We start from the raw sequence: 24,734 nt of genomic DNA on the forward strand, positions 1-24,734 counted from the left end.
AGTATGCAGGTTTGGGACTATTTCATTGGTTGCACCAGACAAGCTCAGTCAAGGGCCTCCATGTTTTGGCCCCAAAGAAGTTTGTGCTGTCAGTTCCTCTAATGTTAAACTACTACTAACACGGTAATCTGTCAACACCAGGCTCAGCCAATGAACGTGGACGTGGTGAGGAAGCTCCTGGGAAACAAGGCGACGTTCAGCCCCATTGTGACCCTGGAGCCCCGGAGAAGGAAATTCCATAAACCCATAACCATGACCATCCCCATCCCCAAGAGTAACACTGACCCTGTGGTCAACGGCTTCGGAGGGGACCAGCCCACCCTGCGCCTGCTCTGTAGTATCACAGGTTAGAGAGAGGGCGGATTAAACGCGCACACACATATACATACAGTGCATTCGGAAAGTATTCAGACGCCTTGACTTTTTCCACATTTTGTTAGGTTACAGTCTTATTCTGAAATTGATTAACTTTAGCTAATTTATACAAAATTAAAAACGGAAATATCACATTTACATAAGTATTCAGACTCTTTACTCAGTACTTTGTTGAAGCACCTTTGGTAGCGATTACAGCCTTGAGTCTTCTTGGGTATGACGCTACATGCTTGGCACACCTGTATTTGGGGAGTTTCTCAAATTATTCTCTGCAGATCCTCTCAAGCTCTGTCAGGTTGGATAGGGAGCATATTTTCAGGTCTCTCCAGAGATGTTAGATCCGGTTCAAGTCCGGGCTCTGGCTGGGCCACTCAAGGACATTCAGAGACTTGTCCCGAAGCCACTCCTGCATTGTCTTGGCTGTGTGCTTAGGGTCATTGTCCTGTTGGAAGCTGAACCTTCGCCCCAGTCTGAGGACCTGGAGCAGGTTTTCATTAAGGATCTCTCTGTACTTTGCGCCGTTCATCTTTCCCTCGATCCTGACTAGTCTCCCAGTCCCTGCCACTGAAAAACATCCCCACAGCATGATGCTGCCACTACCATGCTTCACCGTAGGGATGGTGCCAGGTTTCCTCCGGACGTGACGCTTGGCATTCAGGCCAAAGAGTTCAATCTTGGTTTCATCAGACCAGAGAATCTTGTTTCTCATGGTCTGAGAGTCTTTAGGTGCCTTTTGGCAAACTCCAAGCAGGCTGTCATGTGCCTTTTACTGAGGAGTGTCTTCCGTCTGGCCACTCTACAATAAAGGCCTGATTGGTGGAGTGCTGCAGAGATGGTTGTCCTTCTGGAAGGTTCTCACACCTCCACAGAGGAACTCTAGAGCTCTGTCAGAGTAACCATCAGGTTCTTGGTCACCTCCCTGATCAAGGCCCTTCTCCCCCGATTGCTCAGTTTGGCCGGGCAGCCAGCTCTACGAAGAGTCTTGGGGGTTCCAAACTTCTTACATTGAAGAATGATGGAGGCCACTGTGTTCTTGGGGACCTTCAATGCTGCAGAAATGTTTTGGTAATCTTCCCCAGATCTGTGCCTCGACACAATCCTGTCTTGGAGCTCTACGGACAATTCCTTCGACCTCATGGCTTACTTTTTGCTCTGACATGCACTGTCAACTGTGGGACCTTATATAGACAGGTGTGTGCCTTTCCAAATCATGTCCAATCAATTGAATTTACCACAGGTGGACTCCAATCAAGTTGTAGAAACATCTCAAGGATGATCAATGGAAACAGGATGCACCTGAGCACAATTTCGAGTCTCATAGCAATGGGTCTGAATACTGATGTAAATAAGGTATTTCAGTTTTTTATTTTTAATACATTTGCAAATATTTCTTAAAACCTGTTTTCGCTTTGTCATTATGGGGTATTGTGTGTAGATTGCTGAGGATTATTATTATTTTTAAATCCATTTTAGAATAAGGCTGTAAAATGTGGGAAAAGTCAAGGGGTCTGAATACTTTCCGAAGGCACTGTACAAACTGTACACACACACAGACACACACACACACACACAGACACACACACACACACACACACACACACACACACACACACAAACACAAACACACTGTAGGCACACACACACAAACTATAATGTCTGTAGCTAACCTTCTAATATTTCTCAATTGTATTCTTATTCAAAGGTGGAACGACGCCAGCCCAATGGGAGGACATTACAGGAACCACGCCCCTAACGTTCATCAACGACTGTGTCTCCTTCACGACCAACGTGTCGGCCAGGTTCTGGCTGATAGACTGTCGGCAAGTGCAGGAGTCGGTCAACTTCTCCACTTCAGTCTACAGGGAGATCATCTGCGTTCCCTACATGGCCAAGTTCGTTATCTTCGCAAAGACCCACGACCCCATCGAGGCGCGGCTCCGCTGTTTCTGCATTACGGACGACAAGATGGACAAGACCTTGGAACAGCAGGAGAACTTCACTGAGGTGGCCAGGAGCAGAGACGTAGAGGTAGGTGTTATAGTAGAGGTGTTATAGTAGAGGTAGGTGTTATAGTAGAGGTGTTATAGTAGAGGTAGGTGTTATAGTAGAGGTGTTATAGTAGAGGTAGGTGTTATAGTAGAGTTTATTTTTTATTTAGCCAAGCAAATAATTGAGAACACATTTTTACTTTTACAATAGTAGTGAACTGTCAGTAAAGTGTGAAGTCTTAGTAAATCATGCGGTTGATGACTAACAGGAAATGGTATGTTTGGTATGTTCTTTCCTCAGCTAGGATTAATGTCTGATGTTTCCTTTCCTCAGGTCCTGGAGGGCAAACCCATCTATGCAGACTGCTTCGGCAACCTGGTCCCTCTCACCAAGAGTGGCCAGCACCACCTCTTCAGCTTCTTTGCTTTCAAAGAGAACAGGCTAGCACTCTTCATCAAGGTGAACATCACTTTACCATCTTTCAACACTCGTCCATATAATTGACTTTATTACAAACGAGTCATTTATGGTATTCTGTATGTTGATTGGTTGACTGACTGACGATAATGGATGTTGATGATTCCACAGATCCGAGACAACACTCAGGATCCGTGTGGCCGTCTGTCCTTTATGAAAGAGCCCAGGTCTTATAGAAGTCTGGCCCACAACGCCATATGCAACCTGAACATCACACTACCATCCTACTCAAAGGTAAGAACACCTTTACACTACCTCCACCTGAACACACAGCTTAGGATACACCTAGGACCTGGAATTGTTCCTGACCATGTGACCTGTACAGGAACAACTCAGAGTTCTGTGTGCCACACCCAACAGCTACCATTACATGCCTGAGTGTTCAGAATTGCTGACAATGTTAAAGGAAAGATTCACCCATTTTGAATGTTATAATGTTTTTTTGTGCATCTCTGAGGGATGCTCTATCGATTTTCGGGGTCATTTACATGCTTTCATGTGTATCTGAGCTATTGCCGTTCAAGCAGGAAGAAATGAGTCCGATATGACGTAGCATTGTGATAAAGCCGCTCTCACTACACTGGAAGTTAATAGGATTACGACTTTTAGATCGTGAAAACGTCTATCATACAGTACATGTCAGATTTCACTACTGGCCGATGTCATAACTCGGCAGGTTATCTTCTCTCTAATGAGCCATTGATCATATTTTTGCGATATTCCTACCTCGAGAAATGTGTAATTTAACAGAGGGTCCCGGTCCACCGCATTTCTCCTATTTGTCTACCTCTTCAGTCCAGGGTGCATTGCATTGTGCCGTTGCATGACCGTTGCGAATGTCAGACTCCACTCTGCGAGGCACATCGATCTGCAGGTTGAACATGGTGAGATTGTAGACTCCTAAATTGATAGTGCAGTTTGTTTAGGCGATTTTACAGCTAAGTAGCTACTTCACATGCTGATATCGACTTTGGTATTATTGTGTGTAGCTATATCTGCTAGCTAGCTAGCTACCTAGCTAGCCAGCCAGCCCATAGAGCCCATAGAGTCTGCTAGCTAGCTACCTAGCTAGCCAGCCAGCCCATAGAGCGCGCATTGCATTGTGGGTTTTGTAGTCGACTTGAGCTGCAACAGATTTCCACAACGATTTTCACATGTCGCTACCAACATTATTATAAGGACAAAATGAAACATTTGTTCACAAAAAAATATTGTTCTCACATATTAATGTTATTTAACAATGACATCGCTCCCTTTGCCAACGTAATGTTCCACAAGCCCCATCACCACATTCTCCTACACTCGCCCCTGCTGCCTGATGTGGATATTTTCCCTAGAGATTGAAAGCCGTTCAGCATGTACAATTACGTACGCTCTTGCTGTGTAGCCTACTCCAAGGAGGCCAGAGTAGACTGATAAGACTGCTTTGATTCGGTGAACTGAGGTAGGGTACATTTTAAGATTAGGCCTATGATTAGAATGGATAAATGCATTAGAATGGCCCGCCCTGTTCTTCATTCACAATTGGGGATTACATAATTATGCTTCTTTCGCTTCCCTTCGCTCATCAACTCACCCATTCTCCCCATCATACTTTACTTAATTTATTTCATCTGTTGTTATATGTGTGAAATTAGTTTCGGTATGGTGTATGTTCAGTTTCTTGGCAATTGTCGGGGGGATTATCAACTGGGCACTGCACTTTCAAATGTAGGAGGAAGGAGCAGAGCAGGCCCTACTGTTGGGAGAAGGAGGGGCAATGGGGGGAAACCATTCCATTTAATGACACACCCTCCTAAAACAGGTTATAACTCCAGTTCTGTTTGTGATATTAAGATTCTGACAACGGCAGTGTGTTATATAGACTTATTTAGGAAAGGTCAAGGACGAAGGGGGGCATGAGTTAAAAAATGGCAGAGTAATAACAAATGAATAATAATGAGTAGTCAAAATGATTGCTTTAGCAGTTCTAGTGTTAACTGTGATTTATTAACTAACTATAAGCAACCAGCATTACTATATGTAAGTGCTGGTAGCTGACCTATAGTGTAGCATGAATCCCTTCTCCTTTAATAATGCTATTTTATGTTTACTCTGAACCACCCTCCCAAAAAACAACAATGATTGGCCACAAACCTTCAAGTCTGTCACTATGGTAACTTTGCTTTGCCCACTCTCTGTTTTCCTCCCCCTCCTCCCCCTCCTCTATCTTCCTCTATCTTCCTCTATCCTCCTCTATCTTCCTCTATCTTCCTCTATCCTCCTCTATCCTGCTCTATCTTCCTCTATCTTCCTCTATCGTCCTCTATCTTCCTCTATCGTCCTCTATCTTCCTCTATCCTCCTCTATCTTCCTCTATCCTCCTCTATCTTCCTCTATCCTCCTCTATCCTCCTCTATCTTCCTCTATCCTCCTCTATCTTCCACTATCCTCCTCTATCTCCCTCTATCTTCCTCTATCCTCCTCTATCTTCCTCTATCTTCCACTATCCTCCTCTATCTCCCTCTATCTTCCTCTATCCTCCTCTATCTTCCTCTATCTTCCACTATCCTCCTCTATCTCCCTCTATCTTCCTCTATCCTCCTCTATCTTCCCCTATCTTCCACTATCCTCCTCTATCTCCCTCTATCTTCCTCTATCCTCCTTTATTTTCCTCTATCTTCCTCTATCCTCCTCTATCTTCCTCTATCCTCCTCTATCTCCCTCTCTCTTCCTCTATCCTCCTCTCTCTTCCTCTATCCTCCTCTATCTCCCTCTCTCTTCCTCTATCCTCCTCTATCTTCCTCTATCTTCCTCTATCCTCCTCTCTCTTCCTCTATCCTCCTCTATCTTCCTCTATCCTGCTCTATCCTCCTCTATCCTCTATTTGTCTTTCTTTCTTTCTTTCTTTCTTTCTTTCTTTCTTTCTGTCTTTCTTTCTTTCTTTCTTTCTTTCTTTCTTTCTTTCTTTCTTTCTTTCTTTCTTTCTTTCTTTCTTTCTTTCTGCTTCTTGCACCCCAAAGGAATCAGATTCAGACCAAGAGGCTGAGGAAGAGGTAACATTGTGCCTCTCTCCCCATTTCTCCCCCCGCTAACTAGTGTTTATTTTTTCATGTTCTTCACAGTACTTTTCATGCTCTTTTCAGGCTAGAAGCTAGATGTCTACTTCTTTGTCTGACATTTAGCTGTTATGTTAGGTATTAGAAAGTGTCATATATTTATATATTTTATATATGGCTCTCCGTGTTCCATGTTATTACTGATCAATTATTGTGCTTGTCACTTGTAGTAGAGTATCCATCTTTAGATATTAGTCGCAGTTCTATGTTTAATTCTAGTACTTATTTCCTTCCTGCAGCAAAGGTAGCAAATATGTACAAAATATTGCCTAGATTTTTCTTACACAGTGATTGAAATGATATTTATAGTGCAATTTCTGTATTCCTCTTTACAGATCAGCAGGACGCTCGAGAAATGTAAGTAATATACTCTTTTTTGATAACACCTTTAACATATTTTTTTCTCAACCATTCTAATACTTTATAAACTTGCTATTTAACTTTTAACTGTTATAATATGGCTGCATTACTCAAACATTATGACTATGAAATTGCTTTGATAAGTACATTATAACTATGCCATAGATTTAGACATTACTAATGATGTTATGCTAGTTGACTATTGTAGAGAACAGTACAGAATGGTAACCAGAGCTAATGCATAAACATTGAGCTTCATATGACCTTCATAGGATTTTAGCAAAGCTGTAGCATACGCATTAGTTTTTCAAAGTCTTTTAAGTTCTACATGTTTGTCTTTGTCACAAAACCAAAACAACACAACTGTCACTCCACCGCACCGAGACAAGGTTATGCCAACAACTTCATCAGGCATAAACTTAATCCCTTTCTCATGTCACACATCACTGCACCGGTGTCTTCATGCTAACTCCCTCCTCTCTGCCATTTTGAATTTGGGACATATGGAGAGAGAGTTCAAACAAACTCTCATTCATAATTTGGTGATGTTTATGTGACAAGGGAATAGTACCAACCTAGTAACTCTAGTGCCCTCATGGCAAAACAAACTGTAGTCTAGCTTTCCCAGCCCTCCAGATCCCATCCTTCATACCCTACCCATATAGTGTATAATATTTGCCTTTTCATCTAATTAATTAATTGATTGATTCATTGATAATTAATCATGGTCATGTGCCTCAGCATAGCTGGATATCTACATATTTCTGCAATATACACTACCGGTCAAACGTAGAACACCTACTAATTCAAGGGTTTTTCTTTATTTTTTACTATTTTCTACATTGTAGAATAATAATGGAGACATCAAAACTATGAAATAACACATATGGAATCATGTAGTAACCAAAAAAGTGTTAAACAAATCAAAATATATATTTTATATTTGAGATTCTTCAAATAGCCACACTTTGCCTTGATGACAGTTTTGCACACTCTTGGCATTCTCTCAACCAGCTTCACCTGGAATGCTTTTCCAACAGTCTTGAAGGAGTTCCCACATATGTTGAGCACTTGTTGGCTGCTTTTCCTTCACTCTGCGGTCCGACTCATCCCAAACCATCTCAATTTGGTTGAGGTCGGGGGATTGTGGAGGCCAGGTCATCTGATGCAGCACTCCATCACTCTCCTTATTGGTCAAATAGCCCGTACACAGCCTGGAGGTGTGTTGGGTCATTGTCCTGTTGAAAAACAAATGATACTCCCACTAAGCCCAAACCAGATGGGATGGTGTATCGCTGCAGAATGCTGTGGTAGCCATGCTGGTTAAGTGTTCTAAATAAATCACAGACAGTGTCACCAGCAAAGCACCCCCACATCATAACACCTCCTCCTCCATGCTTTACGGTGGGAAATGCACATGCGGAGATCATCCGTTCACCCACACAGCGGTTGGAACCAAAAATCTCAAATTTGGACTCCAGACAAATGACACATTTCCACCGGTCTAATGTCCATTGCTCGTGTTTCTTGGCCCAAGCATGTCTCTTCTTCTTATTGGTGTCCTTTAATAGTGGTTTATTTGCAGCAATTTGACCATGAAAGCCTGATTCACACAGTCTCCTCTGAACAGTTGATGTTGAGATGTGTCTGTTACTTGAACTCTGTGAAGCATTTATTTGGGCTGCAATTACTGAGGCTGGTAACTCTAATGAACGTATCCTCTGCAGCAGAGGTAACTCTGGGTCTTCCATTCCTGTGGCGGTCCTCATGAGAGCCAGTTTCATTATAGCGCTTGATGGTTTTTGCGACTGCACTTGAAGAAACGTTCAAATATATATTTCAAAAATAATATTTCAAAAACAAAAACTCTGTGTTGTTGTTTTTATCGCACTGCTTTGCTTTATCTTGGCCAGGTCGCAGTTGTAAATGAGAACTTGTTCTCAACTGGCTTACCTGGTTAAATAAAGGTGAAATCAAAAAATTTTAAAAAGTTATTTACATTTTCTGTATTGACTAACCTTCATGTCTTAAAGTAATGATGGACTGTCGTTTCTCTTTGCTTATTTGAGCTGTTCTTGCCATAATATGGACTTGATATTTTACCAAATAGGGTTATCTTCTGTATACCAACCCTACCTTGTCACAACACAACTGATTGGCTCAAACGCATTAAGATGGAATGAAATTCCACAAATTAACTTTTAACAAGGCCCACCTGTTAATTGAAATGCATTCCAGGTGACTACCTCATGAAGCTGGTTGAGAGAATGCCAAGAGTGTGCAAAGCTGTGGCTATTTGAAGAATCTCAAATAATTTGTTTAACACTTTTTGGGTTACTACATGATTCCATATGTGTTATTTCATAGTTTTAATGTCTTCACTATTATTCTACAATGTAGAAAATATTAAAAATAAAGAAAAACCCTTGAATGATTATGTGTTGTAAAACTTTTGACCGGTAGTGTACATAATATGGAAAATATTTCTGTGTGCACATACCTTCAAAACATAAATGTACAGTACATACAGGTCTTACATAAACTGATAGACAATGTAATGTACAGAATGTTATTTTTTATGTGGCAATTCGCATACATATGTCATACATAATATGGAATTGATGCTTTAGCATCACCTTTCATAGTTGTAGTCAATGAGAAAACAGTAGACTACAACTCACCACACTATTGAATGTGAATACCTAAATTAACTGCTCTTTTATAAACATAAAATGTAGATTTGCTAGTGGTACATTTTATTTAATTAATTATCTGAATCAATTTGAATTTGCTCCACTCACTTTTCACCAGAGGCTGCATGTCAACTTTCCCCTTTGCTTTGCATGGAAATAACTTGGCTTACATGAGTGTGTATGTGTGTGTTCCTGTGTCTGGGTGTGTGTCAAGTGTGAGAGTTCTTTTGACTCTTTGGTTTGCGTTAACATTGATCTTTGAATTCTTTTTCACTCTCTATTTGAATTTGATTGAATACACTGTTGCTACTCTTATTATGATTTTAACTTTTCTCCTCAGTTATGTTTCAAAAAGTTTATTTAGCTAGACTAAAGTTAGTATAGGGAATGGATACAGTCCTCCAAAAGGACCACATTCCCTTAAATCAATGATTAATTTCCTTAAAGGCCCAGTGCAGTCAAAAATGTGATTTTCCTGTGTTTTATAGATATTTCCACACTATGAGGTTGGAATAATACTGTGGAATTGTGAAAGTTTTGATAATGCCCTTTTAGTATAAAGGGCTATTTGAAAAGACCGCCTGAAATGTCAGCCTGTTTTGGTGGGATGGACTTATGGCCTGCCTGGTGAAATGACAATAGACAAATACAAAAAGAGAGTTCCAAACCTCTCCGCCAATAACAGCTAGTTTTCCGTTTTCCCTTCCTCACTCAGACCACTCGCAGACAGTCCTAGCAACATCCTAGCTTGAGAATTTACTCTTTCCTAAGAAGCTATTTTTATTTTTAAACATTTTGACAATTGTAATTAAAAACAATCACAGCAAGGTACTTAATTGTTACCCAGAAATAATTTGATATTAAGATCAAAACGGCTGCGCTGGACCTTTAAATTATTTTCCAGGTAACCAGTTTGATGCTGGTTCAGACCCCTTTATTTTTCCATAGCAGTAGAGGAACAACATGGTTTGTTCTGTTCAATAGAGCACACTGGAAAAAATTGCATTTTTTTTGTTGCTCTTTCTCTCTGTAGACAATCTTGAGATGTCTGTCTAGCTATATGTTGTTATCCCTTTGTTTGTGTCCCTGTTTCCTTATCTTTTGTTGATTTGTGGGTGTCTGTTGTTGCTCATCATTTGTTTGATCGAGTACTTATTTTAGATATGTTCTCGCTTTTGTGTTGTGAGCGCGAATGTGCTGACTGTGTATAAGCAAGTTATTTCCTGCTCATTTCCTTCTCAGCTTTATGATTTAGTTGGCTTTTTGCTTTGCTGCAGTATTTGCCCCCAAAGAACCCCAGTGGATCAAAAGTCCCTTCCTTTGATACCTTCTGTAGATGTCACTGTGGCCCAGCTTTACCCTTTGAATCCTGACAGTTTGTACTATTCCTGTTCCTGTCCTGATCACATTCTCCAATGTCTGTCTCCTTTTCATTTCAATTTCAAATTTTTTTTGCTCCTTAATTGTCCTCTTGCCAAAATGGAAGATGACGAAGACACTACGTCGACGACAGTCCAGAAAAGAGATCCGGACCTCCTCTCCGATGTGTCTGAACTGAAACAAGACCTGATCAAAATGACCGCCATCCTAAACACGGATTCCACTGACAAATCCGGTTCTCTGGAAGGGAGCGGTCTGGAGAAAGGGGCTGAGGAGGTTCAGGGCGAGCCGTTTGAAATCATGGAGAAGGTCAAAGAGGATTTGGAGAAAGTGGGCAAGATACTCAGGAGTGGAACATTGGAGGGTGAGGTGGCAGAGGGGGCAGCAAGAGCAGCCAGAATGAACGAAGAGTGGATCCTCCTCTCAGAATGTGAGATAGAGGAGGCCAAAAACATGACTGCCTTAGAACCCCAGGAACCTGTTCTCCATGAAGTCAGAGTCAACAGAGGGATTCCCAGACCTAAAGCCATCAAAGACGTGTCTGGCATGGTCACACACCTGACTGGTGAACTCAAAGAATATCTCCTGGATGTACCTGAGGGCTCCAGTGCAGCGGCTCAGGAGGATGTGGTCCAAGAGAAATTCACAGAGGTCGTCCTGCGCAAAGGCATGAAAAGAACCACGATGACAATAACAACAACAGCTACAATCAAAACTCCTGCTGTTGAACTCAAAAAGCCAGTCAGGAGGAAAGGAAAAGACCAGGAACAGGCAAAGGAATCTACCGATGGGGATGCTCTCCTAAGTGCGCCCACAGACCCTAAACCAGTGTCACCTGTGTCCCCAGTAGTTGAGGAGACCCCTATTGGGTCCATAAAAGACAAAGTCAAAGCCCTTCAGCAGAAAGTGGAGGCAGAGCAGAAGGTTCAAAAGCCAACTAGCACAAAAACCTCAAAGGTTGCTGTGGAGAGCAAAATCCCACAAAGGGCCGAAGAAACCACCCTTAAATTGAAACAGAGCCCCGCAAAACAGGACACCGCTAAAAAGGGCCCCCCTAAGTCCCCCAAAACTGAGTCTGAGAAGCTGCAAGAGACCATGTCAGTAAGGGAGCTCTTGCGATCCTTCCAAAAGGGGCAGGACCCCTCAAAGACAAAGTCTGGACTTTTCGAGCTCAAAACCTCCACCTCTACAGAGCATGAAATAACAGAATCAGAATTACAGCCCACCCAGTCCAAATCCACCATCAAAGCCACTACAATCCGTTATGAACGGGAAGTATCACTGGACGCCATACCTGGCGAGCGCCACAGAGAGAAAGATGAGCAAATTAGCCCACACAGAAAGCACTCCAAAGACTTTGGTGCTGAAATTAAAGCAGAGCTTGAGGACAATCCAGAGTACCAACAGTTTAAGCAGACCTCTGTAGAGGGTAGTCCTGCTGCCCCGTCAGACCTAACTGAAACCGTAGAGTTTCTGAATATTTCCCTCTATGATAGCTCTGATAGTTTAAAACATGAGGGTGTGGCAGACTCTCCCAGTGCCAGCCTGGGTGATGGTAGTCCTCCTCACCTGAGCTCAGAGGATAGCCTCAAACACGAGGGCTTAGCCACCCCTGGAACAAGCCCTGACAGTATCTCCCTCTCTCCCAAAAATGCTGACCAGTCCACTAAAAACTCAACAGCTGCTACTATAGCTGTCAAAGGTGACAAGAAAACTAAGGACAAGTCTGGAGACTTTGGTGTGGGGACCATTGATGACCAGCCATCAACGGAAATGACCCTCCCTGTCTCACCCACTGAGGCTGCAGATGACCGCACCACGAGTGAGTCCATATCTTTTCAGAGGGGCGAGTCTAAACCATCTAAACCGATAAAGCTTACAAAGAGAGTTTCAGAGACTTTAGAGAGCTTCCTTAGTGATGAGGAGAGCCCTGATGACAAGCTAGCATCAGCTTTAGCTGCAACCTATGCTTCTAGTGCCTCTACCCAGCGTCAAGGAAGCTTAGAATTGCCTTTAAAAGACCCAGATGCCTTCAGTCCCTTAGCCGACGAATCTTTGACCATAAGCCACAGAGACTCTCTAGACGAGGGTAGTCCCCTCATGGAAGACAACTCCTCCCATAGGACCCCAGACTCCATCGAGCCCAGCCCAACCAATGAATCCCCCTGTTGTGACTCCTTAGAAAGCAGCCCTGTAGAGCAAAAAACCTTCCCACCCATTCTAGATCAGCCCAGTGGGTCCTCTAGCCACCCAGAACCATCCAAAGCCTCAGACTTCCCCCCAGACGTGTTGCGAAGTAGGCTACTCAGGGACCAGGAGGCTAGTGCCAACGATGATGACAGTATCGAGCAGACTTCGTCCCAGATGGAAAGTTCTGGTAAGAGTCCCCTCTCCCCCGACACCCCTAGTTCTGAAGAGGTAAGTTATGAGGTAAACCCCAAAACCCCAGACCACATGTTCCTATCTGTGATGTCCATACCAGCTGTCATCCACGAATCCTCAGAGGAAGATGACGATGAGGCAGAAGCACAGAGGAAATTCACCCCAGAGGACAAGATGTTTAAAATGTCAGCCAAAATAAAAACATTTGAGGAAATGGACCAGGACACCAGAACCAAAAATAACTCTAGAAAATATATCAGTGCCTTAGCAGGTGACAAAGCAGGGGATGATAGCATCAAAACAGTTGAACTAGAGTCCGCAAATGAGAGTGGGTTCACTAGGGCCAAGGAGACCTCAGAGTTAGCTCTTTCTGTTGAATCCCTTATTAAAGTACAACCTCCCTCTCCTTTTCCAGCAGGTGTGCATGAAGGAATCCACCACACAGAGGCCAAGAGTACAGCTACAACGGTAGCAGTGGGGGGACCTCAATCTGTCTCAGAGCAGCAACTCCCACAATCAGTTCAGTCACGCAAAGACACGGATGACACGGAAGACAGTTTAGCTAAAACGGTTACCATGTCTTCCAGCTCTGAGGGGGCTGCAAACATAACAGATGAGCAGAAGGAGGAAAGCTTGAGGAAATCAAGGGAAAGCAAGGAGGATGATGGGGAAGGGAAAGAAGCAGATGCAGGCAGTCTGCAGACAGCTGCTGTAAAAGCTCCCTGTCAGATAGAGAGTAATATAACTGACGAAGTGAAAGGAGATCACAGGAGGCACTCAGGAGCCCCTGAGGTAGAAACGTCCTCCACTGCTGTCATTGGACAAGTGAGGGAAACATTCAAACCCGAGATCTGTATCTATGATGACACAGAGGAAGACGATGAGGAAGAGGAACCTCCCAGAACTGAGTCGAAGGGCGTAACCGCCAGAGAGGAGGCAGACCCTTGGAGTGCCATGCGCGAAGACGATGATGCTTTTGCGGCCCGCGTCAAAGAGGAAGAGCAGAAGATCCTGGGTCTGATTGTGGACCGGCAGTCCCAGGGGGCAACCCCGGACACCACCCCAGGAAGGAGCCCCACGGAGGAAAGCACGCCAACCAGCGAGCCCAATCCATTCCTCTTCCAAGAGGGGAAGCTTTTTGAGATGACCCGGAGCGGAGCTATTGACATGACCAAACGGAGCTATGAGGATGAGGGCTTTGCCTTCTTCCAGATAGGCGAGCAGCCGCTAGAGGAGGCGCTAGCTGAACAGGTCAGAGATGAGCCAGGAGATAGAGGAGTCCAAACAGAAAGTGAAGTGGGGCTCAACCTGACTCTGCAAATACAAGTGGAGGAAGACGAGGAACAGGCGAAAGATGCTTCAGATTCCCCACACCGTGCCTCGACAGAGGACGATCAGAAAGGTAGTGAAGCAGCAGCAGCAGCCTCCCCCTCAAAATCAGATGCTTCTAAGTCTAGAATCCCTAGAATGGGTCTTTCCGCCTCAGCTAAGACCACTAAGAAAGACAAAGACCTAGTATCTCCAGTGTCTGCTGAAGCTGTAGAGGTGAAACCAGACATCATTGTAGAGGAGACCCCCCTAGAGGTGGAAACTAGTTCCCTCAATCCAATGATAACAAATGTTGAGACAGCGGTAACCACTGTCACTCGATCGGTGTACCCTGAACAGGACCAAGAGTCCTCTGACTCCTCTCCAGAGGAGCAGCATTCGGTCATAGAACTCCCCAAAACCACAGAAAAGGCCAAAACCCCAACTTCTACTGAAAAAGTTCAAATGATCCCAACTAAAACCCCAGCCAAGGCTGGCCCCCAAAGTCAGGTTAAAACTGCTTCCTCCTTTACATCCCCTGCATCCCCCTCTTCAGCTAATCCTAAAAAAGAGACTCCCTCTTTAGAGTCCAAATCGAGAATACCTGTCAAGGGCAAGGCTAGCCCTGTCAAGCCTGAGCCATCAGTTAAATGTACTGAGTCATCCCAGGATGCAAAGCTCAAGGTCCCAGTAAAAAAGGACTTGAGGAGAAAGTCTGAGACAGATACAGGTCCCTCTGCTGTACCCAAAACCAAGACATCGTCTTCCAAAGCCAAGAGCTTCTGTGAGGCAGACAAGACATCTGCTAAAAAGGACCTGGGTCGTCCCATGAGCGATGACTACTCCACCAAGCCAAAGTCGGGCTCCGGTTTCCAATCCAGGCTGCCAGTTAGAGGCAAGCTCGGTCAGACATCTCACACTTCCACCACCGCCAAAGACAAAAGCGAGCCACGCAAGAAGTCTATAGAGTTTGTCGATGAGATTAGCGACAAAGTTGCAAAGCTAGTTGAGAGATTTCCTCAGGACGAGAAAGACAAAAAACAGGAGGCTGCCGCCGTCTCGGATGACAAGAGCAGCGGCATAGACCCCTCTGTCATAGAGAGGGAGACTTTTCCCGAAATGCAGTTCCCTGCTTCCGGAGATATCTATCCCATTAGACCCCTGTGGGATGATCCTGTTGACACGCAGATGCAACGGATTCCCGACGATGCATTCAGAAGTCAAGGTACACCCCCCCTCCTTAAGGGGCTCATTCTGTCTTTCGTGTGCGTTGCCATAAAAGGTGACGCTTCTCTGTGTCTTGTAGCTAAGGCGATGTGTAACTAAAGACTCTTTGTGGTTGCTTCTGTCTTGTGTTTGTGGTCGTGTCTCTTTTCCTTGTATGTGTTCTACAAATCTCAAGATTGGCAGGCATTTTTTAAGTCAGGGAATCAATTAAAGAATTCAAATAATTGAAGGAATGAAGGATCAGTTTTAGTTTAATGTCACTGACATAATTTGTCATAGTCAGATTTAGTATCAAATATATTTTTTGAACCAAATTAGGCTGTAGGAGTAAAGCTGAATTACATAAAATGAAAGAAGAAACCAATTTCATTTGTCCTGAGCTGTTACAATGTTGTTGCTGTTGAACTTCTGCAATTTACTTTCAATACTGTATATTTTCATTCGTGTTCCTGAAAATGGCAATGATGATCACTTTTATGGTACTGCCACACTATAAACCAACATTATACTGTAATGAGAAGCTATACACCAAATACACGTCAGTTGCAGTTACTGTTAATTATCCACACATACCTCCAAATAGCTAACATTGTAGCACCATAGAGCAATAGAAAGCCAAGTGCTCAGTTGAAGATAACGTTTTCTTCTAAACGTGAATGTGACTTTGCTTGTCCATCCTTGTGCTGCCTATCCACTCTCGGCTCTCCTGCTGTTGTGGTGGCATTTACAGTACATCCCCAGGATGAAGCCGAGAGGAAAGAGGAAATGTTGGAAATAATAGCCGACCACCTGGGCTTCAGTTGGATGGGTGAGTGGAACGCCAGGCATGTCGGCACTCAGTGTCAGAGACGATAATCACTTCCCAGTGGTTTTGAAGACTGTTAACATTAACATTGCATAGTTAACACTGAAAAATGTCCTATAGGGCATCCCGAGTGGCACAGCGGTCTAAGGCACTGCATCACAGTGCTTGAGGCATCACTACAGCCCCGGGTTAAATCCCAGGCTGTGTCACAACCGGCCGTGACCGGGAGTCCCATAGGGCGGCGCACAATTGGCCCAGCGTCGTCCGGGTTAAGGGAGGATTTGGCCAGGGGGGCTTTACTTGGCTCACCGCGCTCTAGCGACTCCTTGTGGTGGGCCGGGTGCCCGCAGGCTGACTTCGGTTGTCAGTTGAACGGTGTTTCCTCCGACACATTGGTGCAGCTGGCTTCCGGGTTAAGCAGGTGGGTGTTAAGGAGAGCGGTTTGGTGGGTCATGTTTCGGAGGACGTATGACTCGACCCTCGCCTCTCCCGAGCCCGTTGGGGAGTTACAGCGATGAGACAAGATCGTAATTGGATTGCAATTGGATATCACGAATTTGGGGAGAAAAAAAAAAGTCCTATAGGTGTCTTTGGATGCTATTCTCTAAAAAAAACATATTTTAGCTGATCAGCCAGATGTTTCCAGTATTGGATTTCCATCAATCCTTTTTAAAATCACATCATAATATCTGTCTATTTTCGGGTGTGTTTTCCAGAGCTGGCTCGAGAACTGGAGTTCAGTGAGGAGAAGGTCAATCTGATAAGGATTGAGAACCCCAACTCACTACAGGACCAAAGCCACGCCCTGCTGAAGCTCTGGACTGACAGGGAGGGGAAACATGGCACAGGTACGTTGATCTACCCGTTATTGTATTCTGAATATTCATCGACATTTAGAATATTTGTCATATTTATTATTGATCATTTTCATATTTTTCATAGTGGCTTTATTTACTGTTTTGACCTTTTGTTATTTTGTCATGATTTCTTTCCACAGAAACATCACTGATCAAAAGACTAACCAAAATCAACAGAATGGACATTGTCCACCTCATCGAAACCAAGATCGTCAAGTCCACCCAGGAGGACACATCATCACGCACCTATGCAGAGATTGAGAGGACCATTGCACTGGATCACAGTGAAGGTACAGTGCAGTATATTAACAAGCTAAATGGAAATGTCCTATGTTTACTGTCATGAGACAGTAAACCTCATGTCATCTTTTCTGAACCACCATTTTTTAACTATGCCAGAGAGATCACAGGTAAGTAACGATGTCCATATCTATGCCTGTCCAGGTTTCTCTGGCCTCCATGAGGACAGAGACAGTCCCCAGCCAGGCAGGCGTACAGACAGCACCCCCAGTGGGCCAGGGTCCAGGCAGGGGCCCCTCGTGGTGTCAGAGGAGGATCTCTCCTCCAGCATGGCGTCACTTCACGAGACGTCAGGGCAGGTGGACACAGACGCATCAGTAACAGGCCTCCTGAGACACGCCCAGAAGGAGAAGCTGCAGAAAGAGATGGATTCAACACAGTAAGTCAGTCAGACAGTATAACAGTGATGTACAGTGGCTTGCGAAAGTATTCACCCCCCTTCGCATTTTTCCTCTTTTGTTGCCATACAACCTGGAATTAAAATGGATTTTGGGGGGGTTTGTATCATTTGATTTACACAACATGCCTACCACTTTGAAGATGCAAAATATTTTTTCTTGTGAAACAAACAAGAAGTAAGACCAAAAGAAAATAACTTGAGCGTGCATAACTATTCACCCCCCCAAAGTCAATACTTTGTAGAGAAACCTTTTGCAGCAATTACAGCTGCAAGTCTCTTGGGGTATGTCTCTAGCTTGGCACTGGGATTTTTGCCCATTCTTCAAGGCAAAACTGCTCCAGCTCCTTCAAGTTGGATGGGTTCCGCTGGTGTACAGCAATCTTTAAGTCATACCACAGATTCTCAATTGGATTGAGGTCTGGGCTTTGACTAGGCCATTCCAAGATGTTTAAATGTTTCCCCTTAAACCACTTGAGTATTGCTTTAGCAGTATGCTTAGGGTCATTGTCCTGCTGGAAGGTGAACCTCCGTCCCAGTCTCAAATCTCTGGAAGACTGAAACAGGTTTCCCTCAAGAATTTCCCTGTATTTAGCGCCATCCATCATTCCTTCAATTCTGACCAGTTTCCCAGTCCCTGCCGATGAAAAACATCCCCACAGCATGATGCTGCCACCACCATGCTTCACTGTGGGGATGGTGTTCTCGGGGTGATGAGAGGTGTTGGGTTTGCGCCAGACATAGCGTTTTCCTTGATGGCCAAAAAGCTCATTTTTAGTCTCATCTGACCAGAGTACCTTCTTCCATATGTTTGGGGAGTCTCCTACATGCCTTTTGGCGAACACCAAACGTGTTTGCTTATTTTTTTCTTTAAGCAATGGCTTTTTTCTGGCCACTCTTCCGTAAAGCCCAGCTCTGTGGAGTGTACGGCTTAAAGTGGTCCTATGGACAGATACTCCAATCTCCGCTGTGGAGCTTTGCAGCTCCTTCAGGGTTATCTTTGGTCTCTTTGTTGCCTCTCTGATTAATGCCCTCCTTGCCTGGTCCGTGAGTTTTGGTGGGCGGCCCTCTCTTGGCAGGTTTGTTGGGGTGCCATATTCTTTCCATTTTTTAATAATGGGATGTTCAAAGTTTCTGATATTTTTTTATAACCCAACCCTGATCTGTAATTCTCCACAACTTTGTCCCTGACCTGTTTGTAGATCTCCTTGGTCTTCATGGTGCCGCTTGCTTGGTGGTGCCCCTTGCTTAGTGGTGTTGCAGACTCTGGGGCCTTTCAGAACAGGTGTATATATACTGAGATCATGTGACACTTAGATTGCACACAGGTGGACTTTATTTAACTAATTATGTGACTTCTGAAGGGAATTGGTTGCACCAGATTTTATTTAGGGGCTTCATAGCAAAAGGGGTGAATACATATGCACGCACCACTTTTCGTTATTTATTTTATATACTTTTTTGAAATAAGTTATTTTTTTCATTTCACTTCACCAATTTGGACTATTTTGTGTATGTCATTTACATGAAATCCAAATAAAAATCTATTTAAATTACAGGTTGTAATGCAACAAAATAGGAAAAATGCCAAGGGGGATGAATTGTATTGAATTGTATTGAGTGAAAGAGAAATTGGTATGGTAAGGAGATCTTATATTGTTTTGGAGAGTTTACTGGTACATACATGTTGGATGGTTGTAGAAACAAACAGTTAATTAAGATCTTGATTTGCATTGTTAAAATAAATAGTAATAAGCTGTGATGTAGAGAGCGAGAGAGAGAGCGAGAGAGAGCGAGAGAGAGAGAGAGCGCGCGAGAGAGAGAGAAAGAAAGAGAGAGACTGACAGAAAGAGAGAGAAAGAGACTGACAGAAAGAGAGAAAGAGAGAGAGAGAGAGACACTGACAGAAAGAGAGAAAGAGAGAGAGAGACTGACAGAAAGAGAGAAGGCGAGAGAGAGAGAGAGAGAGAGAGAGAGAGAGACTGACAGAAAGAGAGAATGAGAGAGAGAGAGATAGAGAGAGAGAAAGAGAGAGAGAGACTGACAGAAAGAGAAACTTGGGAGACTTCAAAGGTGATTAGATGTTTGACCTCGTTATTTTTTTGTTCCTCAGTTCTGTGGACGGTACATCACATACTGGACCGGAGAAGGCTGGGTCACTACATATGGGCACTTTCAAACAAGTAAGTCCCTTCTTCACCTTGTTCCGCACCTCCCCCTACCAGCTCACCTCTCACATCCTAGATCCTGTCTACAAAGGGCCCACCCCTCCCCCCTCACCCTCTCTATCTGTCAAGCATTCTGAGGAGGGGGCACAGGGGGGTGCAGAGTGGGGCGAGGGGTCAACCCAGCACCCCCAGGCTGAAAGCGACAACAAATGGTTGTTGTCGCCAACGAGACACCAAGAGTCACCCACTAAAAGTCGTAAGCGTGTCTGTGAGAGCCGTCCGTTCTCCATGACCGACTTCGGGGACAGTCTGACTGAATGTGACCTGGCCGAGCCAGACTTCAGTGAGCTGTCTGTGGAGCTAAAGCAAACCTCAGAGGACTACGCTTACCTCTCCACCAACTTTGTCACTATGACAACTGAACGGGTCACAGAGAACATCAGTTTTACAGCCGAGCCTATGAATGTACCACAGTCCACTCAGCTGCCTCAGTCTTCTGAGGTGGTACGACCCAAAGAGACATGCAAGATATTCTCAAAGGATCATATTGACGAGGTGTCACACCGACTTTACAAAGTCCTGTTTGGGTATGTAGAGAAGTCAACTAGTAAAGAGTCCAGGAAAACACCAATGGAATTGGATGAAGTAGCGGGAACTTACAGAGCCAGCCCGGTTTATGCAGAGGATTCCTCTACCTCCATGCCTTTGATTGATGTAGACCAGGCTACTCTAGACCAAGACGCTATCTCCACTGAGCTTCATGTCAGACCTGTAGATATCAGTCCCATGACCCCAGAGTCTATCACCTTTGAGGTGGGTAAGGAATCCCAGACAGAAGCTCAAACATCATCAGACGTGTCAAGAACCACACTCATTTCGGAGTCGGTTAAAGTAAAATCCATTGTCAGCACTGCATTAATCCAGATGTCACATGACTCAACTGCTGAGCCCCCAGGAGAGGTGTCAGCTCCTCCAGTGACTGACTCCAGTCCGGGGGAAGAGTACAGCTTTGAGATAACCTTACCTATCACTCAACATAAGCCTTCAAGTCAGGAGGAAGCCTTTGATACAGTCTTGTCAGAGTCATCCATGCCTTTGGTGCCAGAATATATAGCCTCCGAAACCGAAAAAAGGTCTTCATCCCCTGACTTAGGGTCTGAGTATGCTACTAAATTTGTAGTTTCAATGCATGATCGATCGTCTTCGCCAGAGTCATTGACTTCAGATGATAGGTCTGGGTTCCAATCACCTGACTCACCTATACCCGAGTATCGCCCGTCAACACCTGATTCATCCATACTGTTGACTGAGAGTAGAGCCTCATCCCCTGAATCACTGTCATCCGTTACTGAACTTAGTCTTCTTTTGCCTGACTCGCCCATACCTCATTTTAGACCAATGTCTCCTCTACCGCCCCCTGAGATTGAATGGGAAACTGCAAAATTACCTGCTTATGCCCATGGACAAATGTTCCTAAGGCTAGCAGAAGCAGAAGACAGGCCATTGACACATATGGTTCCAAACAAGGGAGAGTTTACCAGAGCGATATCTCCAGGCAGTGAACGTAGTTATGGTCGATCCATTTCACCTGAATCTGTAATTTATGAAACTGAAGACAGAGCATCGTCTCCTGAATCAGTAATTCTAGAAACAGTGAAGTGTCTTTTTCCATCAGATAGACCACTATCCCCTGAAGAGTATTTACAGAAGAGGGCATCATCACCTGAATCTATAGGGTCAGTCAATGAACATAGACCACTATCCCCTGACTCTCCTGTACCTGAGTTTAGACAGGTGATACCTGAATCGATTATCTCCATTGCAGGATACAGGTCATTCTCACCTGAATCAGAGACTTCAGTGACTTCAGAAACTGGATGTATACTATTGGAGGCTTTTGCCTTTTGGCAGAGACCAGACTCACCTGAGTCTACAGGATCAGTAGATGAACATAGATCTCTGTCTCCAGATTCACCAATTCCACAATTTTGGCAATCTGATCCCATTGCTTTAGTGACATTTTGTAGATCATCATCATCTGAATCTATATTTTCAGATGTAGATTATGAAACTGCACCCTTACTTTCATTACTTTATAAGGATAGACCTTCATCACCTGAATCAATAGCATCAATAGATGAATACAGAGCGTTATCACCTGACTCACTTATACCTCAGTTTAGACACTTATTACCAGACTCTATTGTTGATTATAGATCAGATTCACCTGAATCAGAATCGTCAGACACTGAATATGGTCCAATGTCGCTGGAGTCTATAGCTGCAGCGCATAGATCAGATTCACCTGAATCAGTATCGTCAGACACTGAATATGGTCCAATGTCGCTGGAGTCTATAGCTGCAGCGCATAGATCAGATTCACCTGAATCAGTATCGTCAGACACTGAATATGTTCCAATATCGCTGGAGATCATGTATCCAGCATTGACCAAATCGGAATCCCCTAAACCCCTTGTTTCTCCATCCGTGACTAAAGCAAAGTTGCCCAAATCTGAGACACTTGTTCCAGAAAAATTACAATTGGCAGCAGAATCATTTGAAGCCATTAAACCTAACCTTGTAATGTCAGAACCTGCTCTTTCAACAGGCATGCAAAATATACATCTAGATATACAGCAGTCCACTGCAAAGGGCAAAACAAAACTCTCCAAAACTCAATCAAAGTCCGCCAAAACTGATCCGGCATCTGAATCAGAGACCGAAATTCCTGCTGAAATACAATTATCTGAGTCAGTATTACCTTCTACAAACCCACCTCCAATGAAACTTGCAGAAGTCGTAACTGCACCTAAACCAGCAATACCCGAATCTACTAAACCAACAACTCACAAAGGACTATCAGTACCTGATGTAGCTCAACCTTCAGAAGACCAACACATGGTACTATGCATGTCACCAATAACTGTAACTGAATCAGGTGTAAATGTCCCTGAAAGTCCACCAATCATATTCAAGTACACAGCTCCACCCTTTCTGGAATCTAATAAACCTGAACCTCATGAAGGTCTATCAGCCACTGGTGATGTAGCTCAACCTCCAGAAGATCAAGACATGGTACTATGCGTGTCACCAATAACTGTAACTGAATCAGGTATTAATGTCGCTGAAAGTCCACCAATATTAACCGAGTCCTCAACTGCACTATTATTTGAATTTAGTCAACCTGAACCTCAAAAAGGACTAGCAGTACCTGACTTGGCTCAAACCTCATCTGTATCACCATCTGTGTCACCGATAACAGTATCTGAATCAGGTATACATGTCCTTCCATCAGCAATACTAGTGCCAGAGTACAGACTTGTGTATGATGCAGAGCTTTGGAAGCTTATCTCTCAAATAAATGACCCACAATATGTAGGAGAAACCTACTGTAGTAAAACAGGTGTGTTTGAGTATGCTGGACAAAGAATAGAGAATGAGGAGACATCGGAACCTGAACGTAAATCTTTATCAATAGATTCTCCGGCTGAGGAGTGTGACTCTAAGCCACTATCACCAGAGTCATTGTCAGAGTATAGACCCATGTCATCTTCATCCCTGATGCTGTTGAAGGATATTGAAACAACATCTCCTGCATCTACAGGAACAGTGAATGAAAATAGATCATTGTCACCAGATTCCCCCATACCCAAATATTCACCATTGTTCTGTGAAGCTGTTCAGTTTCACCATAGATCATCATCACCTGAATCGTTATCAGATGATGAGGTTTCAGAGATATTTGAGTCAAGATTTGTAGCTATTGAAGGTAGACCCTTATCACCTGAGTCAACTGGATCAGTCAGTGAGCATAGCTCACTTTCAAAAGACCAAGACATGGTACTTTGTGTGTCACCAATAACGGCAACTGAATCAGGTGTAGAAGTCCCTGAAAGTCCACCAATAATATTTGACTCCACAGCCCAATTATTTCCTGAATCTAGTAAACCTGAAGCTCAGAAAGGACTGTCAGTACCTGATTTAGGCCAAACTCCAAAAGAACCATCTGTGTCACCAATAACAGTATCTGAAGAAGGAATACATGTCCCTCCATCAGTCATACGAGTCCCAGTTTACAAACTTAAGTACGATGCAGAGCTTTGGAAGCTGATCTCTCCAATTCATGACCCCCAGTATGTAGGGGAAACCCCTAAAACTGGTATATTTGAGTATGCTGACAATATCATAGAGTATGTGCAGACATCAGAAAGAGAAAGTCAAAGTACATCTACTGAGGAAAGACCACTTTCACCTGATTCTGAATCTGAATATAGGCCTCTCTCACATGAGTCAGTTAAGATAAAGACTGTTTTGAGATCAGATTCCGCAGAGTCAGTGAAGTCATTGAAAGCATGTCAATCTTTATCCCCGGATTCCCCCATACTCCAATATTCACTATTTTTCCTTGAAACTGCTCAATCCTATCATAGATCATTGTCATCTGAATCAGTATCTGACGCGGACGCTGAAATCGTTGACCCAAAATATTCAATAGTTCTGGGTATTGACACTAGATCGTCCTCTCCTGAATCTCTAGGATCTGTCAATGAACATAGACCACTATCCCCTGACTCTCCTATACCTCAGTTTAGACAGGTGATACCTGAATCTGTTCTTGGATATAGATCCTCATCGCCTGAATCAGTAACTTCAGTGACTTCAGAAACCAAAGGAATACTATCTGAGGTTTTTTCCTTTTGGCAGAGACCAGACTCACCTGAATCTACAGCATCAGTTGATGAGTACAGGTGTCTGTCTCCAGACTCTCCTCTACCACAATACTTACAATATTACCCAGAACCAACTCTGTTTATGGCAGGAAGTAGACCATCATCACCTGCATCAATATGCTCAAATATGGAACCTGAAATGGAGTTATTCTTAGATGCCTCAATGCTTTTTGAGGATAGACCCTCAT

The 24,734-nt window shown here is 43.8% G+C and overlaps 1 protein-coding gene across 1 annotated transcript in view; it reads left to right on the forward strand.

Annotated features, from left to right (window-relative positions):
• The window catches only part of LOC311116386 (ankyrin-2-like), a gene marked incomplete at both ends in the record, with an annotated part of 131,810 nt that overhangs the window by 94,448 nt on the left and 12,628 nt on the right, over nt 1–24,734 (forward strand). Inside the window, 12 exon segments of the mRNA XM_084191464.1 lie at nt 142–346; nt 2,078–2,403; nt 2,698–2,823; nt 2,953–3,075; nt 5,844–5,876; nt 6,275–6,296; nt 10,479–15,287; nt 16,020–16,097; nt 16,811–16,942; nt 17,092–17,241; nt 17,396–17,630; nt 19,762–19,831. Of these exon segments, the coding sequence (XP_084047590.1) occupies nt 142–346; nt 2,078–2,403; nt 2,698–2,823; nt 2,953–3,075; nt 5,844–5,876; nt 6,275–6,296; nt 10,479–15,287; nt 16,020–16,097; nt 16,811–16,942; nt 17,092–17,241; nt 17,396–17,630; nt 19,762–19,831 (6,309 nt within the window).

This window comes from Coregonus lavaretus, assembly GCF_964263955.1.
Source record: "Coregonus lavaretus genome assembly, contig: HAP1_SCAFFOLD_524, whole genome shotgun sequence".
Lineage (NCBI taxonomy): Eukaryota > Metazoa > Chordata > Actinopteri > Salmoniformes > Salmonidae > Coregonus > Coregonus lavaretus.